Source organism: Phragmites australis, chromosome 7, assembly GCF_958298935.1.
Source record: "Phragmites australis chromosome 7, lpPhrAust1.1, whole genome shotgun sequence".
NCBI lineage: Eukaryota > Viridiplantae > Streptophyta > Magnoliopsida > Poales > Poaceae > Phragmites > Phragmites australis.
In genome coordinates, this window is record NC_084927.1 from 14,743,152 (window position 1) to 14,760,697 (window position 17,546).

General features: G+C 43.2%; 1 protein-coding gene across 1 annotated transcript; it reads right to left on the reverse strand.

Moving 5' to 3' along the window:
- Window positions 1-1,252: 1,252 nt before the first annotated feature.
- LOC133925408 (homeobox-leucine zipper protein HOX15-like) lies at window positions 1,253-12,861 on the reverse strand. Its single transcript, XM_062371344.1, has 5 exons — window positions 12,604-12,861; window positions 12,432-12,511; window positions 12,161-12,350; window positions 10,241-10,416; window positions 1,253-1,400 (listed from the first exon to the last, which is right to left on the reverse strand). The coding sequence occupies exons 1-5, from the start codon at window positions 12,859-12,861 to the stop codon at window positions 1,253-1,255; spliced, it is 852 nt and encodes a 283-aa protein (XP_062227328.1).
- Window positions 12,862-17,546: the final 4,685 nt, after the last annotated feature.

The window sequence follows — 17,546 nt, forward strand, 5'->3', positions numbered from 1 at the left end:
CAATTGCCCAACGTCGGCTCTCCCGATTCGGTGATGGGTTAGGGCTCGGGCTGTGATACTGGCTTTCGCTGCTGCCGGAGGAGGACGCCGGGTGCAGGCTTGGGCTCCTATCCGCCCCATCTTGTGCCAGGGGGCCCTCTAGTGCTAGCGTCCTCTGTGCTTTTGGTTTCTCAGGGGTGACAGTCTTCTTCTGCCCCATGGAAATCAAGTGTAGTATATTCTGTTCTCAATAGAGGAAAGAAAAGGAATCAAGGCTAATGTCTAAAACAATGATTGAGCAGCAGGTTGATATTGCAAATGAATTGCTCTCAGAACACTATAGCTGGCCCCAGGACTCAGAGTTCCTGCTCCCTAGCTATTACATAGACATATCATCGACTAGGCATGCATCTAAGTTCTCAACTACTTTCCAAATCCTGAACATAGCTCTCTAGAGATAAAACATCATGGAAGCTCACGGGAGAATAAACTCAACATGATTTCTAGGTGCATAGACACACAACAAGTGAACACTACCAGTTCATCTCGAGGAGCTGCCAAAGCTAACTAAAACCTTAAGAGTAATCAGGCCAAAACTATTGTACTTAGCATGACATGCCCAATCTCATATCAACAATTCATCATCGAGTAATATAGTGCTCACAACCATACTGCTCAAATCGGAAATCAAGTTTAGTATATTATTTACACATGACATGGAAACAACATATGAAACATATATGAAATTGCTCAAAGATCTAACAGTAGGTATGAAACATATACGAAATTACTCCCAGACTATGTATAACAATTGGCCCCAAGACATTAAATGTCCTGCCCCCTAATTGTTCTGTTGAACTCATCACAATTGAGCTATTACCTAAGTTCTCAACTAACAAACAGAGCTTGGATAAAAATCAAAAGAGTGTCTGGACAATGCTGCTATGATCCAACAGAGGGCCCATAACTAAGCATACTTAGCCAAGACAAAACTGACAGTAGCATATATCGAAAACAAAACTGATAGAGCATCATCACAAGCCTATATCTGAGCCCAATTTTAGTTCAACTACATCATCACAGAGCAACACTCCAAAAAAAACTCAAAATGTATCACCAACACATGTCCAGAGCAACCACTCAGGGCTAAATGCTATTGTGCTTAGATAATGAGCTCAATTTTAGTTCAACTACATAATCACATAGCAGTACTCTAAAAACAACTCACAGAAGAGAGCACCATCACAGAGCATCATCACAGAAGAGAGAATCATCACAGAGCATCATTGTAAAGAGCATCACCACAGAGCATCATCGCAGAAGAGGAAAACTCACTGAGCGGGGAGGAGATGGCTGGGGAGGAGGTGGCTGGGGAGGAGGAGGTCAGCGCGTCGGAGAGGAGGTGGCCAGGGAGGGGGAGGCTGTGAGGACCAGACCAAACAGTATTCGAACTAATCATCAGGCGGATCATTAACATAATCACAACCTCGACGATTAATCAAAATACCACTCCGGCAGTCCTGGCACGTGTTTTGTGCCCAAGAATCGGAACACATGCCTTCCAACATATGCATCACAACATAGTTTAATAAAGCGCAGGTAATTAAACATTTATATTACAAGTCTTTAAACATGCAGCTGTTTCCACAATTTACATCAAAAGGAAACAACAACTACGCAGCGGAAGAAAACCATACAACAAAAGGGTATGGAGCCACATGCCCTTAGGCTCCACACCAAAAGCACCGAGTTCGGAGTAGAATGTGCTACTCCTGCCCGCCACCCTGATCGGCAGGCACCCAGTAGCCAAACACTGCCTCTTCCTCTCCATCCTGAGTAGTACCTGCATCAACTTAACGGTAGCACCCTGAGTACGAAGGTACTCGCAAGACTTACACAATATAGGTAGTATAATATCCCGATTCCAAGGATTATGCATTGAGCTGGTAGCAAGATCAGGCCACAAGGTTAAGTGAAACATATATGCGGTAAGCAACCTAGACATATATGTGTGAGCACCCGAACTTAACCAACAATAAGTACTTCTACCCTGCAATACTCAACTGAACATAAATACATCTAAAAAGTAAGTAAGCATAACTGTAACGAAATCATAACCACCTCGACCCAACTTGCCAACCATCTCGACCACTAACATCCACTCCCAACATACCACAACCATAATCCACAAGCGAGAACTCTATGACCGATACGGATGAAACAATAGCATGCTCATGACCGAGAGCGCGGCATTTCGAAATGTTTATACACCCTGTAGGGGGATACTCATGGACCCACACGACACGAGAACCATACGGCTTGTGCCACCCGCTAAAGTGCACACAAGGGGGTACTCGTGACAACCTTTCCCAACCAGCCCCAATCGTGTGCGACCTGCAACGCTCGGCATGGCAGTACTAGAACTACTCCCGGAGCAAACTAGTACCGCTTACAAGCTCGCCCGCTCACACCGTCGTTGTTCAGGCCCCACGAAGCCACATCTGCGAAGGTATTCAGCTCGCCTTACCATTAGATCAACATGTGGTGAGTAAAGTAAGTGCTAAAGCCAACAGTACCGATGGACGACTTTAAACGATGCAAGCGGTCTATGGTGCTCAGGTTTCCTCTCCTGACCTTCCCCCTGAACTTTCCACCGAGGCAGATGACACCCCTAACACCGCCCAAATCTCGTCTCATACTCACCACTCACCAACCAACATCATCGACCCAACATTGTAATCATTGTGAAGGTAATTAACCTATAGATCGCGAACGATGGGACGTTCCACCGCTCGACTTCTACCGAGGACCTATGCATTGCTAAGCATCTCACGTCACTTTTAAGTTAGACCTTAGCATGATTAAACCCTGGCTACAAGGATATGGATCATCAATACATCAAATTAGAGACAATGCAATTCAACATAGGATCTACCCATCAAAACCCAACATTGACTTCCTATACATGCAAACCTATACATAAGCATAATTTATTAATATTTAGACTTCATTCAATACGACAAATGTGCAATATGATAGATTGTTGCCTTGCTGCCCTGGATCAGAAAGGTGGGGTGCCTCCGGATCGCCCTCACTCATCGGAATCATCAGATCGGCGTTCTCTAAAAAGAATAACACGTGGAATGCCATAAGTATGGATGAAATGCAACAATGCATGCCATAAGATGCGCAAAACATGTTACAAGTGCAAACATACGAGCTAGAACAAAATTGGGATTTAATCCAATTTGAAAAGTTGCTGAAAGTGTGGAACCTCCAGACATATGCGGACTATCCGTAAAATTATGCGAAACAGCTGGACATTGTGCAACTTAGGGATTCTCTGGACCTTCCGCATTTATGCGGACCTTCTGGACACTCTGGACATTGACAGAAAATGTGTTTTCGCCGATTCGTTGATGATTCAACTTGAACACTAGACACACTCTACCTAAACATGGTCGTACACTATATAAGGGGTTTAGATTCAATTAATTATGAAATGTTAAAGATTGAAACCATTTCAATGACTCATTAAACCTCAGCGTGTATTTCATTAACCAACGGAATTCAAACACTCATCTCATGGCTCATAGTATTTTTAATGTGTATAGCATGTTAATACAAGACTAACAAAAGTGGTTTTATAATTTTAGGACATGGCAACAACTAACCGTGACCTAAACAAGACAAAACACATTTAATTAACTCACTAATTCTCAAAAATATTTTCTGGAGTTGCAACATTTTTAACACTTAGTTCACACTCATACAAAGCTAACGCAACTTGTCTCACGTCGTTTGGAGTTGGGATGAATTAAATATAAATTTTACAATCCTCAACGCGCCTGATGAATAGTAACTACGGACCCTCGGCACTTTTATGCGGAACCTCCGCATTTTGGCAGACTATCCGCACTTTTTCGCGGAGGTTACAAACTGCGGAACCTCTGGATAATTTTTTTGGAGGTTTCAGACTTTTCAGAACTACTCCTATTTGAGGGGAAACTTTGCCAAATTGATTTGCGATCTTTTTCACTCCAAAGGGGAATATGTTTGAGAAAGTTTAGAGAGTCTAGAACTTAACTAACCACCTAGCAACTCAATTCCTAAATCAAATCTCAACCAAATCCATAATTCACTCCTAATGCTCAAGAACGGATTGATTTCACAAAAATCGATCCAAACCAAAATCGATCATCCAAATGCGCGTTCATGCCATGGGAAGCATAAAGGACTCATCAAGGATGCTTTTGCCCCGCTTTGTGACCTTCGGGAAGAAACAAAAAGTCCAGGACAAAGAAGAACTCCGGTGCTCCAAACACTTCAACCTAAACACCGAAAGAGATCAACACCGGCTTGAATCCTTCAGAAAAACGAAAAAGGATTGGATGGATGAGTAGCTCTTGAACGTGTGGTCGCGTAGGTACCACATACGTACCTCGGTTTCACTTGTAGAGGCGGGAACCAAGGGGGAAAGGGAGGGAGCTAGAGAGAGAGGGGAGAGGGAGTGAGCTCCTGTGGGGTGGCTGGCCAACAAGAGAAAGAGAGCATGTAGGGAGTGGGAGGGAGAGAGAGAGGTGGCTGCCCCTTTTGAGTGAGATAGAGAGATCTTTTCCACTCAAATAGGCCCACATGCAAGTGATCAATCCCGAATTTGCTTCTAATTCAATTTTCTCCCTCATTTTCTTTTCTCCCTCATTAATCCAAATTGAGGTGCTATTGTGCTCCGAAAATCTACAAAATTTTTATGTCATGACTAAAATCCTTAGAAGTATCTGATCACAAATTCACAATTCAAATTTCAATCTGGCGATCGAAAGCGTTTCAAATTCGAACTTGAAGCTAATGACTCATGTTTAATATTAAACACGCCATTACGGATTTTGGGACATGACAGAGGCCAGGGAGGAGGACGCCGGCGCGTCTGGGAGTTGAAGACCGGGGAGGACGTGGCCGGGGAGGAGGAGGCCACCGCGGAGGAGAGCTCGAAGTCGGGGAGGCGCGGGGAGGAGAAGACTGGGGACAACGATGGTCACGGCGGCGGCGAACCCTAGCTCGCAAAACCAAAAACTTAGCCAACATGAGAGTGCGCACGCGCGGGGAAGAGCTAGGGTATATGTACATATAAGTCATAGGTGACGGGTAACAAATGTCACCTATCACCTTTTACTTCGACTCGGCCACATGGGCATAACTCATAGGTGACGGGTGACAAATGTCACCCGTCACCTATGAGTATGACCCATCAAATTTTGATATTAATATTTCAAATTCAAATTTGACATTAATATTATAAATTCAAATAACTTGAGACTTAAAATTCAAATTTGACATCGAAACAGGGCTACCTTCAATCCCAAGTAGTTCAGCACCCAGATCTCCTCTATTTGACCGTAGTATGTGCCCCTCTGCATGTCGTTGTCATAATCATCTATACGGACACCACTGTTCTGGTATAAGCTCTTCTCATCTTGGGCAACCGTGTAAAATGTGTATCCATTTATATCGTACCCTTGATATGTTATAATTGTGTATATAGAGCTCGATGCCAGTTTTTTTATCAGAGCACTTGTAGGAGTACTCGATTGTCTGATTCGATCTCGAAACCAAGTCGTGAACCTTCGCATATGTTGCCTCACAACCCAAGCTTCGGTCTGCCCTGGATTCTCTTCAAGCAGCATCTGTTTGTGCTCATCGACATATGGGCACACTTCGCTCATTTGTTGCAGCACAAGGAAATGAGCTTGGTCGTAAGCCTTCAGATCAGGAGTTATTGCCATCTTCCCCAGAACTCCCACACCTGTGAGCCTCCCCTCATGGAAAGACTTAGGCATGCCAATTGGGTTATTTGGGTCAATGTAATTAACAGACCACTCCAATGCCTCCTCCGTTGCGTAACCCTGCATGATGCATCCCTCAGGAAAGGCTCGATTCCTTAGGTACGACTTGAGAACGCCCATATATCTCTCGTATGGAAACTGTGATGCAGGAACACGGGGCCAAGGTAGTGTATCTCCTTCACAAGGTGAGTAGTGAGATGTATCATGATATCGAAAAAGGATGGTGGGAAATACACCTCAAGAATACATAGAGTCTCAATGTGTCTTTTTTCTATCTCCTCCAATGAGTCTGGATCGAGCACCTTTTGTTCAATTGCATTGAAGAAAAAGCACATGCTCAGGATAGCCTCGCAAACCTTTATTGGGAGGATGTTCCTAATAGCTACTACAAGTAGTGACATCATCATCACATGGCAATCATAGGACTTCATCATAGCGAAATTCATTTTTAGCTCTTTCACCCTGACAAGTCTTGTGATGTTAGAAAAGTAACTGGAGGGAACTTTCACATTGTGCAAGAACTCACAGAATTCTTTTTTCTCCTTCCTGGAGAGAGTGATAGCTATTGGGGGTAGGTGTTTTCCTTTGTCCGTATCTTGTGCATGGAGCTCCAGCCTTAAGCCCATTTCTTCAAGGTTAGCTCGTGCGTTCTCATGATCCTTTCCTTTTCCCTTCATTTGGAGCAATGTACCGATCAGACTCTTGCAGATATTCTTCTTTACATGCATGTTGTCGATAGAGTGGCTAACATCTAATTTTCCCAATACTCTAGCTTGAATAGTATTGATTTCTTGTTCCATATTCCTAACTGTTCATCATCATTAGAGGATTGATTTCTCTTGCCAAGGACAACATTGATATTCTTAACCTGATTGTGGACATCTTCCCCACTGAAATGCATCAGAGGTAACGCTTTCTGCCTTGTGTCATCGAACAGCTTGTCCATGTTTTGGTACGGGTGCTTCCTGGGAAGGAAACGTCGATGCCGCATGTACATTGTTTTCTTTGAGTAATTCAACCTCAAACTGCATGTGTCATCTAAGCAATGGGGGCAAGCTTCACCTTTTCTTTTGCTCTGACCTGACAAGTTACGAAGTGCTGGCAGATCATTGATGGTAACGAACAACATGGCGTGCAAGGTAAAGTACTCTTGCTTGTACTGATCCCAAACCTCAACATCTTCCGACCAGAGTTTCTTAAGATCATCAACTAAAGGCCTAAGGTACACATCTATATCGTTGCTAGATTGTTTCGGTCCTGATATCAAGATTGACAACATAATGTATTAACACTTGGTACAAAGCCAGGGTGGAAGGTTGTAGATCGACAATACAATAGGCTAGGTCCTATGTGAGGTACTCATGTTACCGAATGGATTCATGCCATCTGTGCTCATAGCAAACCTAATATTTCTCAATTCTTCGGCGAGCCAACCAAATGTGGAATCAACTATTCCCCACTGAGCGGAATCTGCCGAGTAGCATATCATTGCATCGTTCTTACGACCCTCCTTATTCCAACGCACCAATTGAGCATCCTTTCTGTTGGCAAACAGACGGTTCAGATGGGGAATTACAGGAAAATACCACACCACCTTCCTAGGACCACCTTTACTTTTCTTGCCCTCGTCCCTATCACCACCGTCATTTCTACGCTTATATTGATGGGTTCCACACACGGGGCATTGATCCAGCTCTGCATACTCTCCATGAAATAAGATACGATCCTGCTAACATGCATGTATTTTTTCTATTTTCAGTCCTAAAGGACAAATTATCTTCTTCGCGTCGTAGACGCCCTCAGGCACCAAGTTCCCCTCCGGTAGCATGTCCCTTAGCAGATCCAGCAATGCTTCGAAACTCTTGTCAGTCCAACCATGAGTTGCCTTCAGCTGTAGAAGCTTTATGTTCTCAAATATCTACGTGTACTTCTCCTTATAGTTGGGATAAAGGGCCGTCTTGGAATCCTGACAAATTCCTAGAATTTAGCAAACTCACTATTGTCATGCTCGTCGTGTCGCTCGACGTCCCACACCATCTGGTCCACATTCTCCACAAAATCCTCGTGATCCTTTTCATTCAAACCTAATATGTCCTCATCCCTGAGATCATGATCCATTTCACCGGGTGTAAGTCCTTGATCCACACTATCGGCATGGAGGGCCCGATCCATCTCTTCCTTGTTAAGGCCTTCTTCATCATGTTTGTTCCAACATGTATAATTCTCTTTAAATCCACGCATGACCAAGTGTGCATGGATATTGTCTGGTTTCAGGAACTTCTTTTCATTCCTGCAGTCGCGACACGGACAACACATTATCGTTTTACAACGATCTTTCAAATCCACCGAGGCAGCACTCATGAAATGCTTCACCCCCGCTCAGGTACTCCGAACAAGTCCGGGTCTTGAGGTACATCCAACTTTTGTCCGTCATCTACAAATAATGTTAAAACATTCATTCGTCATTAACAATGACCTTAATTTTGTGGTTAAGCACGCGATTAAAAATTCCCTACAAATACACTAGATCTATGACATCTCGCGGTACATTAGGCAAATTTAATATCAAATCTAACATAAATACAACTCACTTATTCTAAGATTTTGGATAAACATGCAAATTAGTCAATTACAACTCAAAGCACCACAAATCTACCAATTAGGGTTTAGAAGAGAGGAAATGAGGAGGAAAGGGGGGAGATGCGAACCTTCAAAGACCGAGCACCAATTCAAACTTCAAATATACAAGATATTAGATAATACTAGAGGAGCCGATGAAAATCGCCAGCTACTGTGCGGGCGGCACTGTGTAGTAACTGTTCAACCACACAGTGGCTGTCCAGCTCTTAAAACAGAGTTGAGTAATAGGTAATGGGTGATAAGGTTACCCGTCACCTATTAAGAGTCATAAGTGACCGGTTGAATTATAACCCGTCACTTATAATTGACTCAGGAAGACCCGTCACCTTTGCCAAGTTATAAGTGACGGGTCATATTACTGTTGTAGGATTACCTGTCATAACATGACCCGTCACTTATTACTGTTGCAGGGTTACCCGTCACCTATGACCAAATCATAAGTGACGGTTTAGTTATTACCCGTCACTTATGTTATTAGTGACCGGTAATATTATGACCTGTCACCTGTTATTTGGTATCAGTGACGGGTCTATAAATGGGCGCGACCTGAGGTGATATAAGTGACAGGTCGCGTAATGACCTGTCACTAAACTGTGTCTCCTATATCCGTTTTTCACGTAGTGTATAGATGGGACCTTTAACTAAACACACAAATCAAGGTTAGGTATTTTGTTTTTTTTTTTTTTGAGAATTTTCAGAATTTCTTCCTTTTTTTTAAGCATACGTCTTCTAAAGATTACCAAGGAGCTTTCGAAGGAGCCTCCAATTAGTTAATATAAGATGGTCTCAAATACAGTTTATGGACCTTTCTTTTCTAACTATACATGTTAGCAAATTGCTAAGGTCATGTTGGAAGAGTGGGTTGCTGTTAATTTTTTACTAATGGTTTCAGTCTCAATCCCCTATGCAAGCAAGCCTTAAAAGTACAATAAAATATATATGCAAAATACAAAACACAAAAAAGACACCCTCACTGGATTAAGCTTCAGTTTAATTTTATTTTTACATTAAAAAGGTACAATAATGATTGTGTGGCATCCTCTTTGTTTATAGATAACGATTTATACTGTTAGAAAATACGACATGCTAAAACCTGCAAAATGCGCAGGTGTTCAACTAGTCTCGTCTAGCACTTGTCAATATTTGCAACCACAGAAGTATTATCGTGTCCTGCTTAGTTTTGACAGTTACAGGCCAACACTGAGCAATGTACCATCTACCTAGGTTCCACATCTTCAATTTAAATTTGGATGTTTTATCATGTGGGACTCGTAGTAGGACAGCTAGAGATATAGTTGTTGTTTAAGATTGTTGAGATTCGGTTGAGATAGAGATAAGTTTGGCTAGAGATAGATTCGGTTGAGGTACGATAGGTAAGAGATAATTCGGTTTAGAAAAGTTTGGTAAGAGATAAATTGAGTTAGATATAGAGTTCAACTAAGAGATAGAATGGGTTTCAGTCATGGACTCTCCATGACCTGTTAAGAATCCTATTTATAGAGGACTAGCAACTGCACATGTGTTTCACACATGTGGAATCAATCCAGGATATAGTAATCCGAAAAAGTAAAAAAATATAGTATAATAAAAAAGAGATTTGTATATATGAAATTCACAATATGATCATGTAATTTTAGGAGGGAGGAAATGACGAGTACCTGGATAGTAGGGTGGTGGGGACCGTATCGTCCAGAGTTGGCCGTCCGTAGTAATGCTTTAAGGAAGATCAAGATGGTGACCGATTTTGTGAGGGAATGAAAATAATTCTAGCTTAGTACCTTGGTGTAAAGATAGCGCGACAGAGGCAACCTCCATAGTAGTTGGTGGTGGAGGCGATGTGCGGGCAGTGGCGCACCTTCTCTAGAAATCTAACACTATAGGCAAAGTACAGGAGGCGGCACACCCTCTGGAGAAACCCGACGTTGTAGACGAAGTGTGGGAAGCGGCGCATCCTCTAGGGAAACCCGACAACAAATGTATGGAAGAGAAATATTAGATGTCTAGGTATGAAAGGTAAATATTAGGAGATTGAATGTATTTTTTGGAATGTATGGAAGGCAAATATTGGACGTCTAGGTATAGAAGGTAAATAATAGGAGATTAAATGTATTTTAGGAGAAGGAACGGAGTACAACTTTGCACGGTGACTATTTGATCAACTCAGGTGGACGATAGAGATCGATATGATCTGTCATAACTCATGCATTTTATATGAGTATAGACTAACAATCAGTTAATACAATCAGAGAATTATCAATCTATTCCTGACTCTCTATCTCTCTACTTCCATCTATTGGTTCTCATCGACCCAGCGCCCTTCCCCTGTGTTGTTCCTCCTCTGCGACCATGGCACCAAGCCGGCAAGGCTATCGGCCAAAGCCTCCGTCTCCCACGACTACGCACTTCGGTGTAGCATATGTCGTGACATGTTTATTTCTTCTTAATGAAAAATTACCTAGTTGCTGCTAAGTTGAATCTCATTTTTATTAAGATTGTGGAACAAGTTATTTGAAATACAGGAATTTGTGCGATGCAATCAAATTCCTACAATATTATGGACTAATGTCTATATTCCATAAAGGGGCTGATTATGCGTTGGTCAGTCAAGAATCAAAACAAGGTACCCAGCTTGATAGGTGGAGAATTTTTTTCTCTTCTACAGCCAAGAGTTTAGATGTCCTATTTTTTGGGTAGAGTTTTTGTCACATAATTTAAATAGATGACTTCTGTAGATATTCATTATAAGACAGGCTGTCTGATCAATAATTTTGAGGGTATAACAGGGTTAGCTTTGTTTCCAGTTGGCTACATATATGTAAATTAATTTTGTGGATATAAAAAAAAATTCACTGAGAAACCGAGCTCAGCTCAGTTTGTAGAGCCGAGGCCGCACACCCAGGCTCAAACCTAGGCACGCGCATATCAGGTGGGCATTAAGCCCCCGCCGATCTCCTAAAAAAATCACTGGAAATTGAGGAAAAATTTCTTGTTATCCTAGAACTAGCTACGAAGAGACAAATGAAACCCAGAGGAAGATCTAGATCTGCTCCGCAGAGCATAATGGCTCTACGTGCAACTTGTACAGCCTATGGTTATGTATAAATTTGGAGTTTCTGCAACGACACATTTGGAACAATTCCTTCCATGCATGCAATGGGCTTCTGTATTTGCGCTTCTTCCTACGAGAGAAAGCAGCCTTGACGTCTGAATTCTGAACTTCGTATGGACATATATATCGAGAGTGACACTATACTGTCGGAAAATACAGAAATATTTGCATAACAATGTTTGACAATGCATTTGTGATCATTTGTTGTACTAAAATCCCCTCAAACTAAATGTAGGGCGACAGTACTTTGCAAACATTTCAATTTTCAATAAGAAAATAGTGATATCTGAAGTGTACAAGTACTCCAGATGAACCTGTGTCCCATCATTTACATTGCTCAAAGGATCAATGTTACAATTTTCTTTTTCTTCAAGATGTTTTGTCCAGTTATTTATTTAACATTAAGTAGGATTATCTCTCTGGGAACTTCTTTTGGGATTCAGATTTGTGACCTGCAGCTTCTTGTGGAGAAGTAAGCATTTATGCTACTGGAGAAAAGTTATTCTAGTCCAGCACTTCAGACCTGCAAAAAAGTAATCTAGATCCATGTAGTTCAAAGTTTCTTGCGACTTAGCCGGCCTGTGAAGACCTTGTTGCAAGATGAGCACATGGGAACTAGACTTGAACCACTGTGAGTGCTGTCAGGCAATTTCAGGTCAGGCTGGGAAACACTCGTCAGTTCTAGCAGCTTCCTCTTCAGTTTCTTGTTCTCCTTGATCAGCACTTCGGCCCTCTTCTTCAGGTTCTCGCAATCTTCCGTCATCTTCTTCTGCTTGCTCCTGAAATTTGGACAAATTATAGCACCCATCAGAAAAGGCACAATTTGATTTCCTGATGAACAGAGAAATAAATGCGGGTACCGGGCCCTTCTGTTCTGAAACCAGACTTCTACTTGGCGCGGTTTTAAATCCAGCTTCTCTGCCAGCCCTTGCTTCTGAGCCTAATTTTAGTTACGAGTATGATTCTCTTAAGCTAGGAACACAAGAGTTTTCATGCATCCAAATTCTCAGTAATACTATAACATGAACTTACTGGATCAAGATTGGTTTGCTCCTCATAGACGGTTTCGAGCACTGTTAACTGATCTTCGCTAAGCCGCAGCTTCTTCCTTGCATGACCGCTACTGTTGTCATTGCCCTCATGATCTGTCTCTACTTTCAACTGATCCGACAACTTGTCATGGAACCGCACTGGTGGTTTCGGTTTGCATCCGCTGCCTCTGATGGATTTGGAGTGCTCAGCAGTAGTTCCAGTGCCAAGGGAAAGGGCAGTCATCTCCATTTCTTCCATGTGAGGGTCGTCCTCTCTTGATTGGAACAAATTATAAGAGAAGCATGTATATATTGTGCAGGGTGTGTGTGGCAGTTTTATTTGTACTGATCTTATTCATGAGAGAGGTATATTTACTATTTAGCAGTCTGTCACAAATTCACATTGACTCCATTAGGGGAGCAAATTAAGACTGCAGTTACATTGTGATTACTGATCAGCATGGCGCCGATTAATTAGCATTGGGGGATTCTTCAGAACCCATCATGCTGAAAATTTCTAGACAGGATAAGTTGCAGGGTTTTATTGTCGTGTGCCTCTTTTAAGTGTTTTTTTTTTGGTATGCCAATGGGAATGTGCCACTTACCGTGAGTTACAGAAGAGAATTACTGCAAAATTTAGAGAGGAATTTGGTGGCTATTTGTTAGGGGAGCGGTTAAAGAAGTTTCAGTTACTGGGGACCCTCATAAGATGTACTTATTACCAGAAAAAGCGTTGATTACCAGTCACTCCTGCGTATTGCCCTATTTCTTTTGACTGAGTTTACTGTGGCTCAAAGCTTTAGAAAAAGAGTGCATACTGATCTTTTTTATATGGATATGTTGGCTATAACTCTTTTAATCCACATTTTTTTAATTTTCAATATTTAAAATTTGAATTTGGAATTTTAAGTCAAAATCAATGCTGAAACTTATATTATTTTGTGAATCTCAAACTATAAAATAATGAAACTTGACTGTTTTGGGGAAAATGATTTTGAGTTCTCAATATAGGAACGACTTTTAAAATGTATAATTTAGTTGCATGAGTCAATGATAAAATTAGAAAAAAAATCAAATATCAATCTTATTCAGTTAAATTCTATGTTTGGCGCCATATGTTTTCATACTCAAGGATAATAATGAGCACACGACAACATTTCAAATATAACAACACGATAAGAAAGAAGAGTATAAACAAAATGTAAAAAATGTGTTTACAAACTAAAAAATTATAGTGGCCATGTACGTGCTCAATCTACTATCTCTTTGATTTTGTATGTTATTTTAGAGTACAGGTCAGACGTACGCGCGCGCGCACACCACACGAACGTATATACACACACATATTCATGTTTTCTAACACACGTCTAAATTAGATTGAAGACCTAGCCTCATGTAGCGCCAGAACGCGCTTTGAGCACTAAACGCATTCATGGGTGCATATACTGTTTCTACCGGAATTAATTTCAGGGGATAAGTGAGCACTTGTACTAAGTTTGGACTCGAATCTGGGTGGGCAAGATCCACCACTAGGATCCTAACCAACTAAAGTGCTCTGGATTTTATATGTGGCTTTCAACATTTATTCATATTTATATATTATGGCTATTGTCCATTTTACTGAAATGTGGAAATATTCATATTATTGATGCATGTGACGGGGAATAATTCATCCGGAATTTCACTCGAGAAATTTATACTCTAGGTGCCATGGACTACTGTGCTAGAATACTGTAGATAAATTAATTGAGGTCAACTCTACTAGAATTTTTTAAGTATATACGAGTGTTTTTCCCTAGTACAGCACATGACAAAATAGATAGGTTTATTTTGCAGGATGGACTCTACAAGCTGCTGGCCACATGATCATATTGGAACTTATCTCATATATACATTCTGATCACAGTGCATAAATCATATATGTATGCTACAGACTAATATTAGTTTTGAACTCACCTAATTGGCTTGTCTGATCGTGGTTGGTGATATGGTTTAGGTGTCTCACGATTTTTCTGAAAACAGATAGAATATTTGTAACAACTGAAAGAAGAGTCTATAAATATGTCCCTAACTTGTAGCCTTAATATGCATTATGAGCGGCACCAAATTTCTTATGTATAATAATTAATATTTCCAAAATTTTAATAGTAGTAAATGGTGGAGAAAATTTCTGAAACTAGGTAGGATGTTTTCTAAAACAGCGTCCACACAGGGACACTCTTCGTAACCGCGTCCGAGTCTGGATGCTATTCGCGGTCGCATCCCTCTCTTGGTCAAGCCGCGCTAGCCGCTCAGAGACCGATTGCTACGTCAAGGCCCTAGGCGCAATGATGTCGCCGCCGCCCTACTTCTATGTGGCCTCAGTTGGAACTTAAGTCCCCAAATAAGGAAGGCCTTCGTCTGGAGAGGAAGCCGAATGCTTCAGGGTGTGACACATATTTAGAGGGTGAAATAATCTTAATGCCTCTATCACCTCAGTTACAGTATGACTCTATTTATAGCCCGTACTCAACTACTCCACGCTAGGACTATGCAGCCTTCGACGTCCATCAGGCGCCTTCAGCTAGTCCCGGCACTGCACCGCGGGTCACCCTTCGGTCTCCACCCGAAGGTTCACCACGATCTTCGTCTATCCTAACCCCCGGCGCCGTGGGACGACCTTCGGCCTCTGGCCGAAGGCACGCCAGAGCCTTCGCCTACACTGGCATGTGAAGTCGTGGATCGACCTTCGGCCTTCGACCGAAGGCTCGCCAGAGCCTTCGCCTGGACTTCCTGAAACACAATTGCAACATTCATCAGTGCTCAGCTACCGGTGGACTTCGACTTTCCATCCGAAGGGGTACAGGAGATCATCCCCCAAAACTAGCCACCTATAGGTAAGGTTCATCTTCGAGGGGCCAAGCCTGTAAATCGGACGATATAGCTCAATGTCGTCCCATTCGGCCCGTCGAAGGCTCGCAGGGGCTAGGTTAACTTTTTAGCAGATTGCCCCCTCATGTCGTTCATTTTGACTATTGTTATTTTTATTTTTTGTTTGTATTTGTGTTGGTATGACCATCCTGCCCGTGCACAACCATCGGATCAAGGACGTTAAATGTCTTTGCTGCATGCTGAAACATCTTTTCCTGCTACAGTTCAACTTCCGACGCGTCTCGTTTTAACTGCCGTTACCCCCTGTTTTCACCGCTATAAATATGCTCCACGTGGTGGTTTAATTTTTATCACGTGAACTCACTGAAGCCGTAGCTCTCGTACGAAGTCTCTCGTGGTCTCTTAGCTTCCAAAGTCTCTTGCAGTCTCTTAGCTTCTGAAGCTCAACGCAATGGCTCCGAAGGTCAAGGCAAACCGCCTGAAGACTTATTAGATCGGACAGTCTAAGGTGGATGACAAGGTATTGGTGGGGCTTGTAAGGGAGGTCTTGATCAGTGATGTCTCGAAGGTTTGGCTCCCGGGGAGCCATGAGACGCCAGAGCCCGAAGATGACGAAGCTATCATCTTCGTCGACTACTTTCGTGCGGGTCTCTGCTTTCCATGCGACGAGATGGTCACGAAGGTTTTGAAATTTTTTGAAGTCTACCTGCATCAGCTCACGCCAAACGCTATTGTACGGCTTGGCCTGTTCGCTTGGGCAGCCCGTTCTGAAGGAGCGAAGGTGTCAGTCAGGGCCTTTGCCGCCGCCCACTGGCTCCACCATCAGCCGAAGCCGATCTTCGCCCGGAGCGTGCAGAGCGAAGCCCATTATGGATGCTTAAACTTTACTTACCGCGCTGGCCTGAGCCCGCCAGCCATGGTATACAAAAATAAGTGGCCGAAGGACTGGGCACAGTGGTGGTTCTACCGCAAAGTGGATTGGAAAGATTTTTCTTGTTTCCAAATGTGAAGAAGTGAAGGGGAACCGTGCCCCCGATGTGCAGTTGAAGGCCTCTCAACGGCCGGCACTTGAGGCCTTCTCCAGGTGTGCAAAGTATCTGTCAACTCGCGATCTTGTAGAAGAATTCGTGGCAGCCAGAGTATGGCCCCTTAGCTGGGACTGGAGCATCCCAGAGTTTTGAGGCAAAGGGCCGGAGGGGCTCTACCGTCCCCACCCTGCTCTGCAAGGTTTCACATGTATTTTCTTTTATCACGTTCCTAAGTGCATCTTGGTTGTCATTTTCTTACACTTCTTGCTCTGTGGCAGACCTAACATTGGTCGAAGTCGAGGTCAAGGCCATGATGCTACTCAGGAAGTGCACCCAGGGTGAAGCTCAAGTATGCGCTGAGCAAGGTGTCGGCCGATGGCTCAACCGGATTTTTGAGTTTCGGGGTCTTGTCTACAAGGACAGACCGAAAGTGAGAACGCCCTTACGGGTCAAAGCGAAGAGGGCTCCCCGGCCGCCGACATTGGCAGAGAACCTTCCGCTGGCAGCCAGAGGAAGCGAAGAAATGCGAACCCCTCACCGCAGGGGGGCAAAAAGAAGAAAGCACTCGCCCTAAGGAAGAGACCTCGTGAAGTGGCCTTCGACGACCTTCACGAGGAATTGACTCCCGAGGGCTCACTGGCCCTCCGAGCTGTACCCCTTCGACAGGAGCCGCCGGAGGGCACACAGGACCCTTGCTTCTCTTCGCCGAAGTCGTCCTTTTGCACGCGCGTGGACCTTCCGACACTAATCCTTAGCGACGATGAGGAGGAGCCTTCGGATCCGCATACAACCGCTGAGCCAGCGGTAGGGGAAGCTGAGGTCAAAGGGGTTGAGAATATTGAGGCAATAGCCGACTCGTCGTCCTCCTCTTCGTCCTCGAGTTCCTCCTCTGACAAGTCATCCATGGCCACAAAGCCACAAAGATGGAAGAGGAATCTTCGCCACCCATGCCCCGCCGTGGCTGGAAGGGGCTTATGAGTCTTGGTGGCTTAATCGACGCGAAGGCTATTGAATCCGAAGCGTTCAAGACTTCATCATTTGAGCC